The 20,333-nt window shown below is 38.3% G+C and overlaps 1 protein-coding gene across 2 annotated transcripts; it reads left to right on the plus strand.

Moving 5' to 3' along the window:
• The first annotated feature begins 2,389 nt into the window (after nt 1–2,389).
• dpysl2a (dihydropyrimidinase like 2a) lies at nt 2,390–19,348 on the plus strand. Of its 2 annotated transcripts, none has more exons than XM_057357247.1 (14): nt 2,390–2,707; nt 8,010–8,098; nt 8,188–8,372; nt 9,903–10,067; nt 10,737–10,798; nt 11,127–11,207; nt 11,385–11,453; nt 12,457–12,577; nt 12,724–12,880; nt 13,644–13,785; nt 14,617–14,787; nt 17,466–17,645; nt 18,405–18,570; nt 18,759–19,348. In XM_057357247.1, the coding sequence occupies exons 1-14, from the start codon at nt 2,666–2,668 to the stop codon at nt 18,848–18,850; spliced, it is 1,722 nt and encodes a 573-aa protein (XP_057213230.1). In that variant the 5' UTR covers nt 2,390–2,665; the 3' UTR covers nt 18,851–19,348. The 2 variants fall into 2 exon arrangements, with proteins under 2 accessions (XP_057213230.1, XP_057213231.1); XM_057357248.1 differs by having other exon boundaries at nt 18,405–18,498.
• The last annotated feature ends 985 nt before the right edge of the window (nt 19,349–20,333 follow it).

Below are 20,333 nucleotides of genomic sequence, written 5' to 3' on the forward strand. Positions count from 1 at the left end.
AATGATGACAGATTTTCATTTTTGGGTGATGTATCCCTTTAAGTCAACTTGTTTGTTTTTCATGCTTTTTTGCATAAACAGGGTGCAGCCAGAATATCTTTTGTATCACTTTGTATCATGTCAATCTTACCAGTGGGGAAAACATCACAACAGTTATCATTCTTCATTGACATACTTCATGGTATATACAACATACAAAGGTTGCTCATGTAAGGTGAAAGGGGGTCGTGGCTAATCTGCAGTCTGCATGAGTGTGTGTGTGGTGTTTGATATACTGTCGAGTAAAGGGAGTGTCCGCTGACTGAATGCATGACTCTTTTGAGCACTGTGAATGTGGGGTTTTGTATTTTTATGGTCTGTCATTTCCGCAGACAGGCAAGCATGTGACCTGCGGTCTGAAGGTGGTCTATGTACTTTAGTAATGATCGGGTGTGCTCAGGAACAGATAAAAGCATGAAAGTAAAATACAATTCATTCACCCTGATTTCAAAACAGTATGAAAATATTTCATCCTTGGAAGATCAAAAGGATTAATGAATCTTCACACTCCTTCTTTAATACAACAACAGTTTATAATGACTAAAGTTATAGGAATGACACTGGGGTCACATGCTATACATGATGACAGAATTGTCATTTTAAGTGAACTATTCTTTTGAACGTTTTGTCTAACTGGATCAGTGTTTGATCTGGGATGCTCATATCTCACTTCATGAAGGATTCTGTTCAAAGAATGCGAAGAATTTTTGGTTTAGGTTTTGTCTTTTACGTTTACATGTACAGCTCTCTTTTATGCACTACCAAAAATATACATTTTCCTTCACTTGCCTTAATTATTGCATGCTAAACTATCTTCCTTTGACCGACTGTGAATCACACATACAGTAAACATCAGCACACACACATACGGTCATTTGTTTCACAACAAAAGCTTGTACAGTATATCTTTTTAGTGATGTTTAGTCTGTGATCCTTCACAAAAAAAAAACATATTTTTGGGTTCGAAGTTGTCATTTAACGTCCTGAAGTCTTGGTTGACATACAGATGTACGTTTTCTTTTGCCAAAGCATTTTTAGCCGACATTTGTAAGATATGTATTGACTGTTTCACAACCCTTGTGTAAATTATGTCTTGTGTTTTGTTTTCACTTAAGATAAATGATTAAGAAATCTTTATGTTGTCTAAGAATGTTTTCTGGAATCAAAACGGCCAGCACACAGTGAACTTACGCGATTGTTTTTGTGCGTTTCATAGTTTAATACAGTACGTATAGTGCAGGAATGGTAAGAGCAGTATGCAAGTATGCATTATAAACATAGTGGAAATTAGCACATTACTGCCTCTTAGTGGCTACACAGTGAGAAAACGTAAGGCCTGCCCTACACATTCACGTCACACAATCATGTTTACAATTTTACAATCACATCTCCACTGTGGCGATGTCCTAAATGTAGTGTATAACTCCATCAGTTATGACTGTAATGTGTTGCTGCGTTTTTTAATGAGTTGTTCTTTTAGAAACAGGTCATTAGAACACAAACTCGCATATTGTTTGTTCTATGCAATCATTTTATATGAATATATTCTGTGCTCTCATTATTCCTTCTTGGGACAAATTGGTCCCATTAATAAAGACCGATAAGTCATGCCAAGAGAGTCTGGCCATGAAATATCAAATTATCCCACACAAGAGAGGGAACTCGTTGTGTCGGTTCATTGATGGAAGGCATGGAGGATCATCCTACCCTAGAGCCATGGCAACCGGTGGGAGGAGCTTGGGCGCTTCCATTCACGTGATTGGCTGCTGGCAGGTGTTCTGAGGTTGCATGTGCATAAGTGGTCGGGGTTGTGTGTGGATAAATGTACTTCGTGTGCGTGTGTGTGTGCGTGTGCGTGTGCGTGTGTGCGTGCGTGCGTGCAAATACGACAGAAAAATCTAATGCTTGAATCAGTTATCAAAGACATCTTCTGTTAACATTGTATCCATTGCAGACTTTCAATGTAGTCATGGTTATCACATTTAAGAGATCAATTTGGTTTCCTGTTCGTTCACCATTTTATAGTCATTAAACATAGAATATTTATTACATAAATAATATAGAATAATGATAAAATCTTATCAATCTTTCCCTGCAAATCAGCATATAAGGGGAAACAGCTGACAAATTATATAGGTCGTTTAAGTTTAAATCATTTGTATTAAATCATTCTTGTTCTTATTTCTAGCGTTCATATTTTATAGTCAAAATAATTGTGCAGTTCTTACACAAATAATATGAAATTATATCTATATACATGTAAAGTCAGAAATGAATTGGGTTTGTTTTGATCATATGTGTTTTCAATGCATCCGCGCGCGTGCATGCGTGTTTTGCTGTGCGTGCGTGCGTCAGGGCGGGGCGTTGCGCATGCACTGTGGCGTCGGACGCGTAAATCTCTGTCCATCGGCTTTCTGGTGGCGTATTGCACGGCGAGGCTGTCATTTTACACACTGGGGATTTTTCTGTATCCTCTTCTGTCTTCGGGTTTATCGCAAACACCTTCATCGGTTGCATTCGGGTGGTTTCGTTCAGACGCGGCGGGTGTCATTGAGTTGAGGGGCGTCGGTTCCTCAAAAGCGCATCCAGAACAATTACGCACGGATCTCCACCCATCAGCGACGAGATGTCCGGATACCAGGGCAAGAAAAACATCCCTCGAATCACTGTGAGTACGAAAAGATATATGAATGATTGTCTGAAAAGACTCGCACTGTGGATTAAACACTCGAGGAATCGGTCCTGAAATGACAGCGCCTTCCAGCGCAAAACCATTGATTGTTGCCCTTTCATGAGGTGCTTGATACAGAAGTGATCAAACGCCGTGCATTCACACTCTGTGTTTTCAGTGTTGTCCAGTTATGTCAATAGTGTTGCTATTCTCTCTATGAAAATCTAACCATGATGCGGTCAGGCCCACTTTCAAATGTGTTTCTTTGTGGGTCATTGCCTGTACACATTGAAGAAACGCTAGGTCACGGTGGAGGTGTACCAGTACACACAGCCTGCATACTGGTGTAGATTAAATTATTTTAAAAAATCTGTTGAGATCGAACACGTGACATTATCATTCCAGGATACAGCATCATGCTTTTGTGCATGCATTAAAAACGTGATTTTACACTGTCAAGAATGCATTTCATTTTTCATTTGAAAACTAGCTGTAAAGCATGCAAACATCATATTAACACACGTTAAGCACAATGCATGATCTCAAATGTCTCCCGCAGAACCTTCTGCATATTTATTTCAGAAATAGTGGTTCTCGTAAGATGTGCATTTTGCAAAAATATATGCAAGGACAAGGCGGTCAATTGATGCAACACAACCGTGAACGATGCTGTTAAAATGAATAAAAAAGAACTGAGTTAAAACCGGCTTGATTTGAGCTGCTGGTACAATGGCCTCAGTACCCACCCCCGCTGAGAGACGGTTTTATAGTCAAGCTAAATGCAGAGACCCGTCTCCAAAGGAAATGAATGAAAATCCTCTTTCGAAAAGTAGGTCAGTTGGATGCAAAGTTTATGTCACTGTTTAGGGTGGTGCTGCTGTACATTCAGGGCTGTAGATACAGTACATGCGAAACCCTCCAGTGAGCGAACTCATACCAAAAACAGTGTGCATCACGGTGTCTTTGGAGAGGCGCCACTGATGCTTGATGTGTGCAGGCCTGCAGGAATGAACAGAACTGGGACAGGAAGGAGAAAACTGAAAACGGTCTGGAAGACTCTCTCTCTGCCGTTGCTGGAAGATGTTTAGCTCTTGTCAGCTTAGCTTCAGCCATCTTAAGGCATTGTGCTAAGACTGTCAGTGGGTGGCAGACGCTGACGCTGGCTGCACACCCCAAGACTTTAATGCACTGACCAAATGAAATGTGTTGAATGTATAAGTCTGGATTCAGATCGGAAACGTGAACACAGGAAAGATCAGACCATGCACTGTTTTACCCAATTCATGTGTTATGCAGCACTTATTATCATCTTGGCAACATCCAAAGAATTGACATAAAATCAAGAAACAGTCATTGAGATTGCATGGAGAGCAAATGGAAACATTTGTTTAAATCTCGTCTGCGTCTCAGATGTTTCTCCTGAGAAAAACATCACACATGTCTCCCTTAGAGTTTCAGAAGAGATGTCAAGAACGTCTCAAACTGAGCTCAGATTTGTCTGCAATCAAAATTATTGAAGATCTCAATATGAACTCAAACATTTCTCATCAAATTTACTCAAATCCTGACATTGTTATTTTTGGATGATAGAGTACTCTCGAATCTCGGCATTGTCTGACATTGTCACATCACCACAACTCTCCTTCACTCGCACACGCACACGCACACGCGCGCGCACGCGCGCACACAGTCATGCCCCAGTTCTAGGCGTGTTTTCTGCTTCAGTCATGACAATGCACTGCTTCCTGTAGAGAGGTCTGCTGCTGCTGTCTTTTAATTGAACTCATTGATTAGATAAAAGTGCAGTGCTGTACTCTGTTTGACCTCGCTCTAAATGACACACAGCAGTGAAGTTTACTTTAAAATAACTCATCAATGCATATCTTTTGTAAAACTTCTAGGAGAAATAAAAATAGTCCTGAAAGATTTATTTGTTGACATACAGTCATAAAGATGAAAAAAATAATGTGGACAGCTGATAACTGTCATGGGAGATGTGAAATGTTTTAAGGTCGAGTGTATGAAATTTAGCGGCATCTAGTGGTGAGGTTGCGAATTGCAACCAACGGCTCACTCCACCCCTCTCTTTCGAAGCACTACGGCGGCTGACACAGAACTAAGATGCTGTCACGTTTTCACATCTTTGACGAGAGATAATGTATTTATAAAACACGCTCTGTAGAGCAGTTTGTCCGTTTAGGGCTACTGTAGAGACAACATGGTGAATTCTATGCAAGGGGACCCGCTGTGTATGTATAGTAGATAGAAATCGCTCATTTTAAGATCATTAAAAGATAACGCTTCATTATGTAAGGTCTTTATACACCTCTGAACACATAGTCATGTATATTATACTGCATTTCTGTCAGTAGATCCTCCAAAAAATGACACACTGGACCTTTAAATTCTTATGGAAATCTCCGTAAAACATTTGCAGACTAAAACTTTTCTCTCCAATCATCATATCGCTCTCAGTGAGAAACAATTTACATCTCATTAGTGTTTTCATTGGAGTCGGTCAAAAACTGTGGTACTTATTCACGGGTTGATTTACCGCGGTAAACACTATAGAAGTGTAGTGATGCCGTGTCATGTGTGTTTCCAAAATGTGCTGAAGAAGGACTCAAGGAAACTGCAAAATAATGACATCCAGAATGTCAATAAACGTCACTTCAACAACTCATTTGCTTTTGATTGTTGGCAGGTATCAACAAACCAAGTTTTTATGTCACAATACGATAATAATAATAATAAGGTCTGATTTTGATGATTTTCGTTGACAGCACATCGTTTCGTTGGTTACACGGATGTTTGCTCAGAACCCAAGAGAATTCATCTGATTTGAAGCAGAACTCACGATTGACCCACCGGCTCAAGCACAGACTCAGAGTTTCCAGTTAAAACAGAGTCATCGACCTCATGTGTATGAAAACAGCAAACACAGACTGAAGGTTTCCATTAAAACTGACCTCCATTAGCCTCATGCTGTTTCTGTTCCTGGCAGACTGACTGAGGGCTTGATAGATCAGGTTATGTTGGAGATCGATTGAAATACTTTCAGTTCATTGCATGGAAAAAGCCCACAGAATGTTTGTTATTTTTGGGATAACCTGAAACAGAGCAGAAACTCTTCTGTTATAGCGAGACGTGACTGAACCTTCAAAACATCTGATACCGCTTGACCCACTTAGAGAACCGGCGGTTTCACTGCTCAGCAGAACATTGACAGAACATTATTAACAGACAATTATTACTCGTGCATTAAAGATAATAACTCACTCTGTCCTGTGGCCATTACAGCTTAAAATGGATAGATTCCAGGGCCAACCAGTAAGAACAGAATTGCTGGTATTGCACACAATTTTATTCATTAACTGTAAGTACTGTACATATATGATTTTTGAAATGTAGATTGTAGGTTTTGAGTAAATTTAATGAGAAATGTTTGAGTTCATATTGAGATCTTCAATAATATTGACTTTTGATTGCAGACTTGACAAATCTGAGCTCAGTTTGACACATTGTTGACATCTCTGCTGAAACTCTAATTCTCTTCTGAGACATGTGTGAGATTTCTCACTCTTTTTCTCATTTAAGCAAATGTTTCCATTATCTCTCCATTTTTTATTTTTTTATTGCGATGACTCATGATAACAAAATGAAAAAATATTAAATATTGAAATATTCTGATCTCGTTTGCATATTGATGATAATAATAAGAAAAGAAAAGGGAAACGTTAAAATAAAAGTTACATTAAATTAAAATGATCTCTCCATTTAATCTCATTTATGTTTTGGAGAAACAATAGCTCTCATCTGTGTTTTTTCTTAACACACTTAAAAAAATAGAAGAAAATGAATTCAGTTTATTCATTTAAACATAAAAATGCGATAAAATAAACTTTCTAAATGTAAAAATAAATACACATGTAAAAACATGTTTAAGTAATTCTTGTTAAAATTGTCGACTGATTGCCTTTAAATTAGCTACCAAAGATGATCAAAATTGATGCCCATCACATAAACCGATTGATATATATAATGATTTTTTTTTTTTATTCTCACATACATTTGAATATTAAAATAGGACAAAACACCTAAAAAAGGGAAACCTTATTTGAGATTACCTTAAAAATCCAGATGATCAACATGATCTACAAACCTCGACTCGAGCTACAAAAGGGGCTGTGTGATGTTATGATCTAATAAATCCATTCACAAACTTTACTGTGGATTATTACCATCAATATCATAATTATCTGCTTCACTGATGAAAAAACACATTTTGATCTTTTTTTGTGGCTGAAAGTGATCAATATCACTATTGAATTAGGGGTGTGTCTTACAAGAGAGCCTGTTCCGCTTCATTAAAGTGAATGTAAACAGATTCATCTCTCTGAGCTTAGTGAAGATTTCATCTCAAATGTTAAGTAACAAACAAGCATTACACGAACAGAAGTATAGCAGTAAAGTCACGTGATCGTCTGCGCTCGCTGATCTGAGACGGCGACTAACAAGGTTAAGATGGTTTGAATGTTCGTGAGATGGTTTTCGGCCAGCAGCATCAGTGAACGCTGTGTGCCACGGCCTGCTGTGATGCTAAATAAGGTCTCTCTCTCTCTCTCTCTCTCTCTCTCTCTCTCTCTCTCTCTCTCTCTCTCTCTCTCTCTCTCTCTCTCTTGCGTGCGTGTTGTAAAGCAATGAACAGAGAGGTTTTGTCTCTGTAAGGATGTGGTTTCATCGTTAATGTCTTTTTTTCCGTTTGGAAGTTTCCATTTGGAACGATTTATGCTTCTAGGATTTGATGTCCTAACTTTGATCAATTATTTACGTGTTCTGAGTGGAATTCTGGTATGCACAGTATGTTCAAATGAGAGTGGAAATAGGCCAGAGGAAGATCGAGAACATGATGGGGTGATGTACAATAGCATGATTTCCCTTCAGTTTCTGTACTGGTGAACTCTGAAGAATAAACCATGAACCAGCGATACAGTCAGCTGCAGAACAACAGATTCACGACAATTATTCCATCAGGTCTTTAATTACAATGATCCCACCTCCCACATTCCCATCATGCTGTTGGGGATAGTTCACCCAAAATATAAATTCTGTCATCATCTATTTATCCTCATGTCATTTCAAAACCTGTAAATGACTCTTTTTGAGAAATGGAAGATGTAAACTCATACAGGTTTGCAAAGACATGAGATTGAGTAAATGATTCAATTAGCTTGATGGAGGTATTAGTTGAAAATGACATTTCAGGCTTTATTTAAAATAGCTGATGTCTCTCACACAGAGCGACCGTCTTCTCATCAAAGGAGCGAATATAGTGAATGATGATCAGTCGTTCCATGCGGACATCTACATGGAGGATGGCGTCATCAAGCAAGTTTTTCTTTATTTCTCTCATTATTTTTCATGACAGACTGTATAGATGACCTCTCGGTTGCTTACGTCTCCGTTTCTATCTCCAGGCAAATTGGTGAGAACCTCATCGTTCCTGGTGGCGTGAAGACCATCGATGCCCACGGCAGGATGCTGATACCAGGTGGCATTGACGTTCACACCCGCTTCCAGATGCCCGACCGGGGCATGACAGCGGCGGATGATTTCTACCAGGGCTCTCGAGCCGCTCTTGCTGGAGGCACCACCATGATCAGTACGTCATAAAGTATCATACGAGCCCGGTTTCATCCAGCACCTCCCCAAGCAGCCAGAACAACATCATTGTTTATAATAATAAACTCTTCAGCGTCTCTCATTGGCTGCTGTGAGTGTGTGGGGTGTGTGGGAGTCCAGCAGATGTCACGTCTGGGTTGTGATGTTGAGAGATGAGATGTGTGGGTCCGTCACGTCAGGCATGTGCAGAATGTGACACAGAACCACACATGAGCAGCGCTGATCATTACTGGAGCTGCTGTCTGGAGCTGTTCCCAGATCAGTTCTCACGTCTGTTTATTGGATGTTTCTTCAGCTGCACTGGAAGAGAGTCAAGGGAGTTTCTGTAAACAACATTATTCTGTGCTCAGTAAAAGAGGTGCTAAGAACAAGTTTCGGATTTCTATTTTTAAGTTTTTACTATAACTGTAAAATGATATTTAATTTGATTTTATTGTAATGATATTTTAATCAAATCACTTTTATTGTCACATCACCAAAAAAAAGTGATTTGATTAAAATATAATTATAATAAAATCAAATTAAATACAATTTTTATATAATTTTAAAATTATATTGAAAACTTTAAAAAAATATTTAAATTATAACAATTATTTACATTATTTTCTAAATATAATATAATTATATTTTAAATTGATTTTTTTTATTGTTGTTTACAGAAACCATTTGTATGATTTGGCTTTTGATTTTGCAATGAGGAAATTAAGAAAACTGAATATAAATCTAACTAAATTATGTGTTTTTGAAATGTAAAAATACATAAAATACAAAAATACAGTTTTTTGATCCAGGGGATAAGAATATACAGTTTCTACAGTATAAAATGGAAAGTACCCATATAACATGGAAACACAATGTGTGTGTGTGCGTGCGTGCGTGCGTGTGTGTGTGTTCATGTTTGTATATCCCGGTGGGGACCTAAACCTGAATACACACCAACACATGGGGACTCGTGTCACCGTGGGGACCAAAACTGAGGTCCCCAGGGGCAAACAAGCTTATAAATTGTACAGAACAATATTTTTTACAAATCTAAAAATGCAAAAAGTGTTCTATGATCTTTAGGTTTAGGGATAGGGTTAGGGATAGGGGATAGAATATACAGTTTGTACAGTATAAAAACATTACGCCTATGGACTGTCCCCACAGGGGGTGTGTGTGTGTGTGTGTGTGTGTGTGTGTGCGTGTGTGTGTGTGTGTTGTGTTGTGTGTGTGTGTGTGTGTGTGTGTGTGTGTGTGTGTGTGTGTGTGTGTGTGTGTGTGTGTGTGTGTGTGTGTGTGCGTGCGTGCGTGGGGACCAAAATTGATGTCCCCATGGGCATAAAAGTATATAAATTGTACAGAACTATATATTTTTTAAATCTAAAAATGCAAAAAGTTTTGTATGATCTTTAGGTCAAGGGGTAGGGTTAGGGTGTAAAATATACAGTTTGTACGGTATAAAAATCATTACGCCTTTGGACTGTCCCCACGGAGATAGTAAACCAGACTGTGTGTGTGTGTGTTTCAGTTGACCATGTGGTCCCCGAGCCCGGCGTCAGTCTGATCGCTGCTTTTAACCAGTGGAAGGAGTGGGCCGATCATAAATCCTGCTGTGATTATTCTCTTCATGTGGACATCACGGAGTGGCACGGAGGAATGCGGGAGGAGATTGAAGCGCTGGTGAAAGACCACGGTATGAAATCACTGCATCAGACCTTCAATTCAATCGCTTTACTGGAACAACAATGAGCTGAACATTTCTACTGCAAAAGCATGAAAAAATGACGAATAAAGTCAAGTTAAAGGATAGTTCCAGGATTAATACAATTGATGCTCAGTCGACTGTATTTGTTTTGTACTGTCAATGACCACAGAAAAAACTGACACCACTGTACTATGAAAAGCTGCGGACTCAAATTTTGCAACATCATCACAATTTGAACTGATTGACGATGAATAGCAACATTATTCTCTGTTGCAGTGACTTCACACATTTCCAAGGAGGCGTTTTTTTCAAGATGACGTCAACATATGTAAAATACATATAAACCTGACGTGATTCCCTGAAAGGCACTTTTAATAAAGAATGAACTTACGAGTAACGCTGCTTTGAAACAATCTTCATTGTAAAAAGTGTTACTGACATTACTGTTCATTTTAAAAATGAATGTATGGATTAGCTCAAATAATTTTCTGCGCTAAACAACATTATTCCACAGATGTTTCATTAACAATAGAATAAGAGAAAAACATGAAATAAGGGTTTGTTTCATGCATGTCTGGCACCGGTTCTTGAAGCCGGAGAACCGTTTGTGTGTCATCTGTGTCTGATCTCTTGCATCTTGCTTCCGTGTCTCTGCAGGCGTCAATTCTTTCTTGGTTTACTTGGCTTACAAGGATGTTTTCCAGCTAAACGACTCTCAGGTGAGATTATAAATCACGATCGTACAGTATGTCTTCAATAGTAATTCATGATTTAGTGATTAATTCAGGTTTTTTACTTGCATACATTACTATCTATTACTGTCTACACCACACATGACTAGTAATATAGTTTAATAAAGAAATACATATAATACATCTCTGTTTCTGATGCACTGAGACTGTGAGCTCTTTATGCACTGGTGCGTTTTGAACGCGCAGTGGTTCTGTATGCCATTTCCTCTAGCTGCAGATTCAGATCGGATAAAACACACCGTACTTCATTATTGCAAAAACACACCCGGCTTAACGTTTTTTCTCGCTGTTCCAGATGTACGAGGTGTTCAGTGCCATCAGAGACTTGGGAGCCATCGCCCAGGTGCACGCAGAGAATGGTGACATCATCGCTGAAGTAAGCCCACTTTTCCTCTCACATTAACCAATCTGATGTGATAAAGCATCAAGTGATGAATTGTAATTTATGCAACACATAGCTGTACAGTATATGAAACAACAAAGACTTTTTTCATTTCTGTGATGAAAATAAATGATATGTGATCGTATTAATGTGGTGGTGTTCCGTTTTCAGGAGCAGAAGAGGATTCTGGGATTGGGCATCACTGGTCCAGAGGGACATGTTCTGAGTCGCCCAGAGGAGGTAGAATACTTCACAGTACACCTGGACTATATTATAGTGTGATGTTGGGCACTCGCAGACAGAAAGGACAGCACTACACCAAACGCTGTACATGCATCATAACTAAACTGGCCCACTTTTTAGTGTAAGCGCACTTTTAAATGCAACAGTGTTAACCGTTGAGTACACAACTAGTTTACTACTACATTCTTGTTTGCACTGCAACTATACTAGAAGTGAACTTATACTGTATATATCCTGATAGTTTACTGTGTTAATAATCTAGTTATGTTTTAGTTTACGAAAGTACACTTTAAAGTATACTCTCAGTACTTCAAGTATAGTTGTAAGTTTTGTAAACTTAACATCACATCATTTTTACTCATTTTTACAATATATAACTATGTTCCTATTTAGATTATTGTTGAAATATGACTTTTTAACTGTACTGTAAGTAGATTTGAAGTAAATTCATATTATCGCTGTGTACAAAGAATATCAGTTTCCACAGTTCAACGCGTTTTGTTTGTTCTTAAGCTGACATACATAAAGAGCGTTTTTGAAAAATATATAAAAATAGACTAAAAGTGTCCTTACAAATTTAAAAGAAGTATATTAATAGCACACTTGAATAAGGTCTGAGATCAGGGAATTGTGAAGTGTGTAAGTTTAAAAAAAACAAGCTATTATCAGATTTTTAATGGCAGCCTTTGGTATTTTGGCAAAACTGAGCACATTTACTCAGAAAGTGTCTGGAAAAAGGTTCTGAGAAGCAGAAGACCTCAGCAAAATGATCCGTCTGAGAGAATCAGCTGAGATTATAAAGAGATTTCATTTACCATGTCCACCCTCAGCACTTTTTCGTTGGATCATTGTTTTACATCAACCTTTCAGAAAGTTTTAGTCGCGTCTGTTGGCGCATATAAAGTGCAGTCAGCGTTAAAAAGACGCTGAATAACCCGTTACAGCGGATGCGTCTGTAATTTCATCTGAAGGTCAGTGTGTATCTGCTCTCGTGATGTAGGTGGAGGCTGAGGCGGTCAACCGGGCCGTAACTGTGGCCAATCAGACCAACTGCCCTCTTTACGTCACCAAGGTGATGAGCAAGAGTGCTGCTGATGTCATCGCCCAGACCAGGAAAAAAGGTACAAGTTTTGATCTCCCACAAATCACCCAGATGTGCCAACATGACCGTCTCTGTTCTCTCGGCTCAGAAGTGTGCACTAAGTAGTGAACAGGGTTTGTTGCACGCACGCACGCTTGACCCTGCTGCTCTCCGTCTGTCCTGCAGGTACTGTGGTGTACGGGGAGCCCATCTCAGCCAGCTTGGGTACGGACGGCACTCACTATTGGAGCAAGAACTGGGCCAAGGCTGCGGCTTACGTCACCTCTCCTCCCCTCAGCCCTGACCCCACCACCCCGGACTATCTCAACTCCCTGCTGGCCTGGTGTGTGTCCACAGCTGTGTTAAAATATATGTGGACATAGATTACACAGCGAGTGTGTGAGCAGTGCGACAGTCATTTGGGAACACACATGCGCTGCTGTCTGCTAAGGGAATAACACTTTCGACACTAGAGGGCGCCATTACACACAGAATGTTTAAACGTTAATAATCAAACCTGCATCGATGTAAATAATAATATGCTAAAGTTACATAGCTGTCAAAGATAATATACAAAAAAAATTAAACGTAGTAAACAAAACAATAAACTGTTTAACTAACATAAGTATTTTAACAAACTTGTCCCCCTTGTCAGTGACAAATATATGTAGATTTCCACAATAAAAATGTGTAAATGTATAATTATATTAGATATTATAAATTAATATGATTATTATTATATTCGTGTAAATATGATTAATAAGATGAGTAATTAAGATTTAATATAAATATAAAACAATGCATCACATAATATGTATTAAGTCTCTCGTGTTCTGTAACCCAATAACAATAAAGAACGTTAATCTGCTACCAATAAATGCCTATATTTCAAAATATAAAATTAGCTACAAAAAGCTTCATAAATATGTCTTATTATATGGCATTTTCTTTTAAAGTGTTTCGTTGTGTTAGGCAAGAAAATCTGAGCTTTTGTAAAAATGTCGCAAATTTTCGTACACTGACATGATGTAGAAATGGACATGAATATTAATATTTCTATTTCGGGTTACTTCATAACACCATTTTTTCCTTCCTGAAACTCTTAGTGGTGACCTGCAGGTGACCGGCAGCGGCCACTGCACCTTCAACACCTCCCAGAGAGCCGTCGGCAAAGATAATTTTACTCTCATTCCAGAAGGAACTAACGGCACCGAGGAGAGGATGTCAATCATCTGGGACAAGTGTGTGGTAAGAGACAGCAGTTCACACCGTTTACAATCTTATTTTGATGGGTTTATGCGTTACTCAAGCGTCACTAGTACTGCTGATTAATATTATATTAAATAAATGATACTAATATTGTTTAAAAATAATGTAATAAAGATTAAGTAGTAGAATTAAATAGAAAATGATTTAAAGTCCCTGTGAACCGGAAGTAGCGATCGTTTTTACTTGCGTATTTTGACGCATTTCTGAATGAAATGGAATTTCTAATGAGAAAAATTGTGGGCGTGGCTTTCGTCTTTCTCTGCGATTTGATTGGATGTATGAAAACATTGCGTTTTGAAATGGAACTGGCAGCAGACTGACAGTTGAAGGGGAGGAGTTTACGGATGCTCCGCCCAGGCCGTCTAACGTGTCACTTGAGATGGATAGTCATTACAGGACGGAAGTGCATTTTCAGATTTTACCTAAAGATTGTGAGGGCACACGTATTTTAAAAAGAGAATGACCCACATTGATAAACTATTTACTATAAACACTGCAATATTTCATGAACAAAATAGGCATTGTCATTTTTTATTTCACTGGGACTTTAAGGTCATTTTTTAGAGTAATCACTTTTACAGCATCTTTTACAATCTTAATTGTATCCAAAACAGCTTTTTATGAGATGGATATTTCCATTTGGTAAACTAACTACTGTTAGACTAATAAACTTGATGGAAAAATAATACATCTAATAAATGTATTTGTAAAAGTAATGCCCTTAACCTTGGTAAGATTACTTGTGTTTATTGGTCACTGCTTCACTTGTGAGAAGTTTTGTTTGTCAAAGACGGATATTCTGCCTCACAGGTGACTGGCAAGATGGATGAAAATCAGTTTGTGGCTGTGACAAGCACCAACGCTGCCAAGATCTTTAACCTGTACCCGCGCAAGGGCCGCATCGCCGTGGGCTCTGACGCTGACCTGGTGCTGTGGGACCCAGACGCGTCCAAGATCATCTCTGCTAAGAACCACCACTCGGTAACTCACGACCCTCTAAATATGTCCCGATTAAACTTGCCCGTTTGTTCAGCCGCTTTTAATTGTTCACATGAATTTCTATGGCCGAGAGAGTCTAATTACTCTCATCGCATCTCACGGTTTTCTCACTGTTGATGCGTTGCATCTTAAAATGCATCTTTCGACCCCTGCGTACTGTTCGATTCTGTTGCGCTTCATTTAGCCGTCTCTGACCGCAAGAATGAGTCTGATCTGAATTAAAGGGATAGTTGACAGTTTTTCATCACATACTCACTCTCTTGTGATTCCAAACCTGCATGACTTTCTTTCTTCTGCAGAACACAAAAGATATTTTGATGAGTGTTGATTACCAAACAACACCGAACCCCATTGACTTCCATTGTATGAACACAAAACCACTGAGACGTTTCTCAAAATATCTTCTTTTGTGTTCCACTGAAGAAAGAGTCATGCAAACAACCAAAGGGTGAATAAATGATGACAGAATTTCTGGGTGAACTATCCCTTTAAATACAGGGCTGCCTCGGACAATTGTGTTGTTTTATTGATACGACCCCTGTAAAGGACGAGCAGTGAGTCACAGGCTGTTAGTGTATCCGAGGTTTCTTAACAAGCCATAATACGAGTGACATGATTAACTTTGGACCGTCTCTGACTCCCATGATCCTTTGCTCTGCTTTGAGCTCTGCTGACTCGCTCTCTGTCCGTTCCTGTTTGTCAATGAAGCCGATGCTGCTCACCGCGCTGATTTCATTCAGATAGAATCACTGTAGACGCTGATGCGGTCAAACGTGGAGGGAGTATATTATGATGAGGCTGTGCATGAGAATAAAACCTGCGGAAAAAAAACATTAAAACTTAGGGCTGTCAAACGATTAATCGTGATTAATCGCATCCAGAATAAGAGTTTGTGTTTGCATAATATACTGTATATCTGTGTACTGTACATATTAATTTTGCATTTATTAACACATACACATACATGCATATATTTAAGAAAAATCTCAAAATTAATAAACATTTATATATAATTTCAGTTATTGGTAAATATAAATAAATACATGTAAATATTTCCTAAATATGTATTCATGTGTATGTGTTTGTATTTATAAATACAAAATTAATATGCACAGTACATAGACATATATTATGTAAACACAAACTTTTATTCTGGGTGCGATTAATCGCGATTAATCGTTTGACAGCCCTAATTAAAACGCATATAAACTAGGGCTGTCAACGTTAACGCGTTAACGCATGCGATTAATTTTTTCAAATTAACGCGTGAGAAAATATTTATCGCAATTAACGCAGCATCCGTTTGTTTTGACATCCTTTGTCTAGCGTTACATTATGTAATCACGCTCTTATTCGTGTACAGGCTTTTAAACCACTTAAGCGCAATTTGAAACAGTTGCTTTGACGCGTTCAATGAAGATAGACAGCTTCTAAACTGTGGGACGCGGCAAAACGCAACGCGAGGTCCAGTCTGGTCTGGACAGCTCTTAAAGGGGCCGCGTTCTTAAACGTGCTGCTGTGACTCCTGTCACTAATGTTAATCAAAGAACAAAATAAAAGAAGAAATCAATGTGATTTTATAGCTTTAATGAGAATTCTTCTGCATTTAATTTATAATTTAGCATTAAAGACTGTAAAGTGTCCTTCAATTTCCTACATGAGCTCTCAATTATACTGTTGAATGGCTATAATTAATGTTAAAATAATCAATTTAATAGAGACATCAGTTACAATACTAATATCAAAATGTTAGCTTTCATAAAATGATGCTGTTAAATAAATATGTTGTTTCTACATCAATTTGAAGATTAAATGTGAAATTATTAAAATGTAAAAGTATATTTTAAAATATAATTTTTGTGTGCGATTAATCGTGATTAATCACAGAAAAAATGTGTGATTAATCCGATTAATTTTTTTAATCGATTGACAGCACTAATATAAACTCAATGTTTCAGTCCTGTCACAAACCTGTGCGTGTGGTTCAGAGGCTGATGGATTGAATAATAATGGCGTTTGAAGGAGCAGGTGAAATTTCCAATATTGCTCTAGCTTTCCAATATAAACTCAGGTGTTTCTACTAAAAAAACAGAAATAAAAATGTTTGAGATCTTCAATATTATTGACTTTTGATTGCAGACTTGACAAATCTGAGCTCAGTTTGTGACATTCTGGAAATCTCTTCTGAAACTGATGACAAGAATTCTGACTCTTTGTCTCAGGAGAAACATCTGAGACGCGACTTAAGTTTCTCCATTTATTCTCATTTCTTCCATTTGCTCATCTAAGAACTGGGAACTCTGGGATATTAAAGTACGCTATGGGATATATTTATTCCGAGCGTTCAATATTCATAACAGAGGTGCAGGCGGTAGTTAATTATTGGCATAATGAATTAAGTTGAATTACTACTATATTTAATTACTTAAGGGACGTACAAAACTACTTCATTTGCAAAATCAGTCAGTCGTTCTTAAAGGAACAGTTCACCAAAATATGAAAATCCCAGATGTACATGACTGGCCTTCTTCAGTTTAACACGGACGAATAGTTTCATATTAAAAATGCCATCACGTTATCTTTTTTACTGTATATGGGACTTAACGTAGCAAAGCAGATATATCCATTAGTATGTTGCCTTTTTTCATTCTCGCTCTCAGGCGGTGGAGTATAACATCTTTGAGGGAATTGAAGTACGTGGAGCTCCTCTGGTCGTCATCAGCCAAGGGAAAATTACACTGGAGGAAGGGACCCTTCATACCACTGAGGGATCTGGGCGATACATCACCCGTAAACCCTTCCCCGATTACGTCTATAAGAGGATAAAGGCCCGTAGCTGGGTACGCTCATCAATATGTAAACACTATAGTCATATATTTTAGATTTATACACACTAGAGGTATTAGACTAAAGATGTAAGATAAGAAATTACATGAAGTACCTAAACCTTGACCGCTGTAAAACTTGAATATTATGTTTTCAAAAATCATGTTTTTTTATTGTGCATTCCAATTATATATCAATCAAACTGCAATTGGTTTGGTTTGATTTAAGCCATAATAACTAAAAAATACAGCTAACACAATAAAAACACGATAACATAACAAAAAAACATGATTTTTGATCAATTTCAACTTTCGAGTTATCTCTTTTTGGAAATAAAAAATGCAAGTAATGGTTCATTTGACTATGTTACAGTATATTGTGTATCAGATCAAATGTGAGTTGATCCATGCTGGAGAAGAAAATAGATATGTAGGTACATTGCATTTTGGAAAATGTTGGATTGTTCAACCCATGGTTTGGTAAAATATGGAGCGTGGGATGAAAGGATGACTTTGAATGTGACTCATCCCACCAGACTTGAAAGTAAGAAGTATCCGTTTCATCATCGTTTATTCTGTGATATTACACATAAGAGTCCAAGCGCAGTTAGAGTGAGTCAGTAGTACTTGAAGGTCACAAGGTCGCAATTTGATGACTGTTATGATTCTCTGATTCATTGTACTTAAAGAATGACGATGATCTTTAAATATCGTATCGCGTACAGAACGTCCGTGTTCTCGAGTCGTTCATATTTATCGCGTTTTGTGTCGTAGATGGCTGAGCTGCGTGGAGTTCCACGTGGTCTGTATGACGGCCCGGTCTGCGAGGTCACTGTAACACCCAAGGTCACAACCGCTGTCACTTCTGGTAAGACTTCTCCGGTCAAATCTGCTCCTCAGCCGGTTCGCAACCTGCACCAGTCTGGTTTCAGTCTGTCTGGTGAGTGCAGTCTGTACCTGGAGCACACTTTCTTTTGGAATAAAGAGAGGAACTTGTAACATAGCACAATATTATAGCACATAAATAATGTGTACAGTCAAAAACCCAGATGACCTGTTACATGACCAAAAACTGAAGTATGCATGCAAAGCATCTCTAACCAATATTTTTCTTTCACCGTTTCACAGGGGCTCAAATTGACGACAACGTTCCTCGTCGTAACACTCAGCGCATTGTGGCGCCCCCTGGTGGCAGGGCAAATATTACCACCCTGGGATAAAGGCAGGCATGGGGTTAAAGAAACATGGGCTTTTTCTTGGACCAATCCAACCATCTGGTGTTTAAACAAGCACACCTTCCCTTTCCCCCTTACATTTCATGTTTCCCAAACTCCTGGTTCCTGTTATTTAAATGTGGCTTACTTGGTGTTTCAGGATAACATCTAGGTAATCCGCTGGAATAGTTGGCATGACAGCAAACTTCAGTTTGGCTAAAGGTGGGATAGCATGCTAGTCTTGCATTTGGTGCATAGTATGCGAAAAGAGTGTTGCGTCTTGTATGCCATAATGAAATACGCCTCCATTTTGCAAATGATAGCTGAACCCAGAATTAATTTACTAGTTGCTTCATTTATGGATCTTATTTGTGCATTTTGCAGAGATTATATTCAAAGCCACATTTGCTAATGCAAAGTTTTACCAGTTCAACAGCACTTGTGAAAAGCATGCTGATATATTTTCCTTGATTGGTGCTTTATTTATTTTTTTAACTTAAATTTGGACAAAAACGAACAAATTCATACTGTTTTACATGCTTGCGACGCAATTTGTACGCTAGTGTTCCATTCCAAACATAGCCATAGTTTTTAAAATCTGGCATATCGTAACATTTTTGTCATCCTGAAATGTATACTAATAACCAAGTACGCTACATTTAAAGAACTGGAACCAGCGTGCTCCATCATCTACTGCTATAAGTTTTAACGTTTTTACTCATTTTTTTATTTGTTAATGTCTTATACAGCACAAAACTATCGCCTGTGTGTTTAAGCATTACAACGTGCTGTTGCATTATCGCTTTGTTATTTTTCCTCGTAGGAAGAGTCAATGAGTTATGTATTGTTTCAAAATTACGTTTTTTTAAAAGTGTCAACTCTTCCACAAAAGCCTGATTTATTAAAGGTCTGTAGAGTGTTGTTTTATAATGAACTTTTTTCAATTACCGTTATGATTTAGGTTTCAGGTCAGTGCTTTTACTGTAAACACTTCTTGAAAAATCCCTCACGTTTGTCTTCCTCTCATTTTGCACTTCTTCAGTTTCTCTTGTTTATCTCGGTTTTATTTACTTGTTGTTTTCAAAGCAAAAAAAAAAGAACAGAAGTGAAGTGAAGAGACTAACCGTGGTGTTTTGGCCGTCGTGCGCAGTCCTGTGGGGTTTTGCTGTGATTGGAATTCACTCACGTTTATGCTGTAAATGTCAAGCTGTCCATTCCTACTCGTCCTGCAGTTCACACGAACGGGGATCATACCAGAAAGAATATCAAACTCAAACTGCTCTTTTTGGCCTTTCATTACCCCCTCTGTTGTGTTACCCCTCCGTTTCTTACAGCCTTGTTACCATAGTAACAGGTCTCCATCACTTGACATGGCTGTTGATTAGAAACGACAGCCGTGCAGGGTTGGAGCGCCCGGGTCTGACCTCCTCACACCAGGTGTTTTTTTCATGCTGTGGATCTGGACACGGGTTCGTTCATTTACCTGTGA

Source organism: Triplophysa rosa, linkage group LG17, assembly GCF_024868665.1.
Source record: "Triplophysa rosa linkage group LG17, Trosa_1v2, whole genome shotgun sequence".
In the NCBI taxonomy this organism is placed as follows: domain Eukaryota; kingdom Metazoa; phylum Chordata; class Actinopteri; order Cypriniformes; family Nemacheilidae; genus Triplophysa; species Triplophysa rosa.

Excerpts from the sequence above, each read along its gene's own strand:
- dpysl2a (XM_057357247.1), top strand. The coding sequence starts at position 2,666 with ATGTCCGGATACCAGGGCAAGAAAAACATCCCTCGAATCACT. Across the intron at positions 11,454-12,456 it reads TTCTGAGTCGCCCAGAGGAG|GTGGAGGCTGAGGCGGTCAA; the intron begins GTAGAATACTTC and ends CTCGTGATGTAG. Across the intron at positions 17,646-18,404 it reads GGATAAAGGCCCGTAGCTGG|ATGGCTGAGCTGCGTGGAGT; the intron begins GTACGCTCATCA and ends TTTGTGTCGTAG.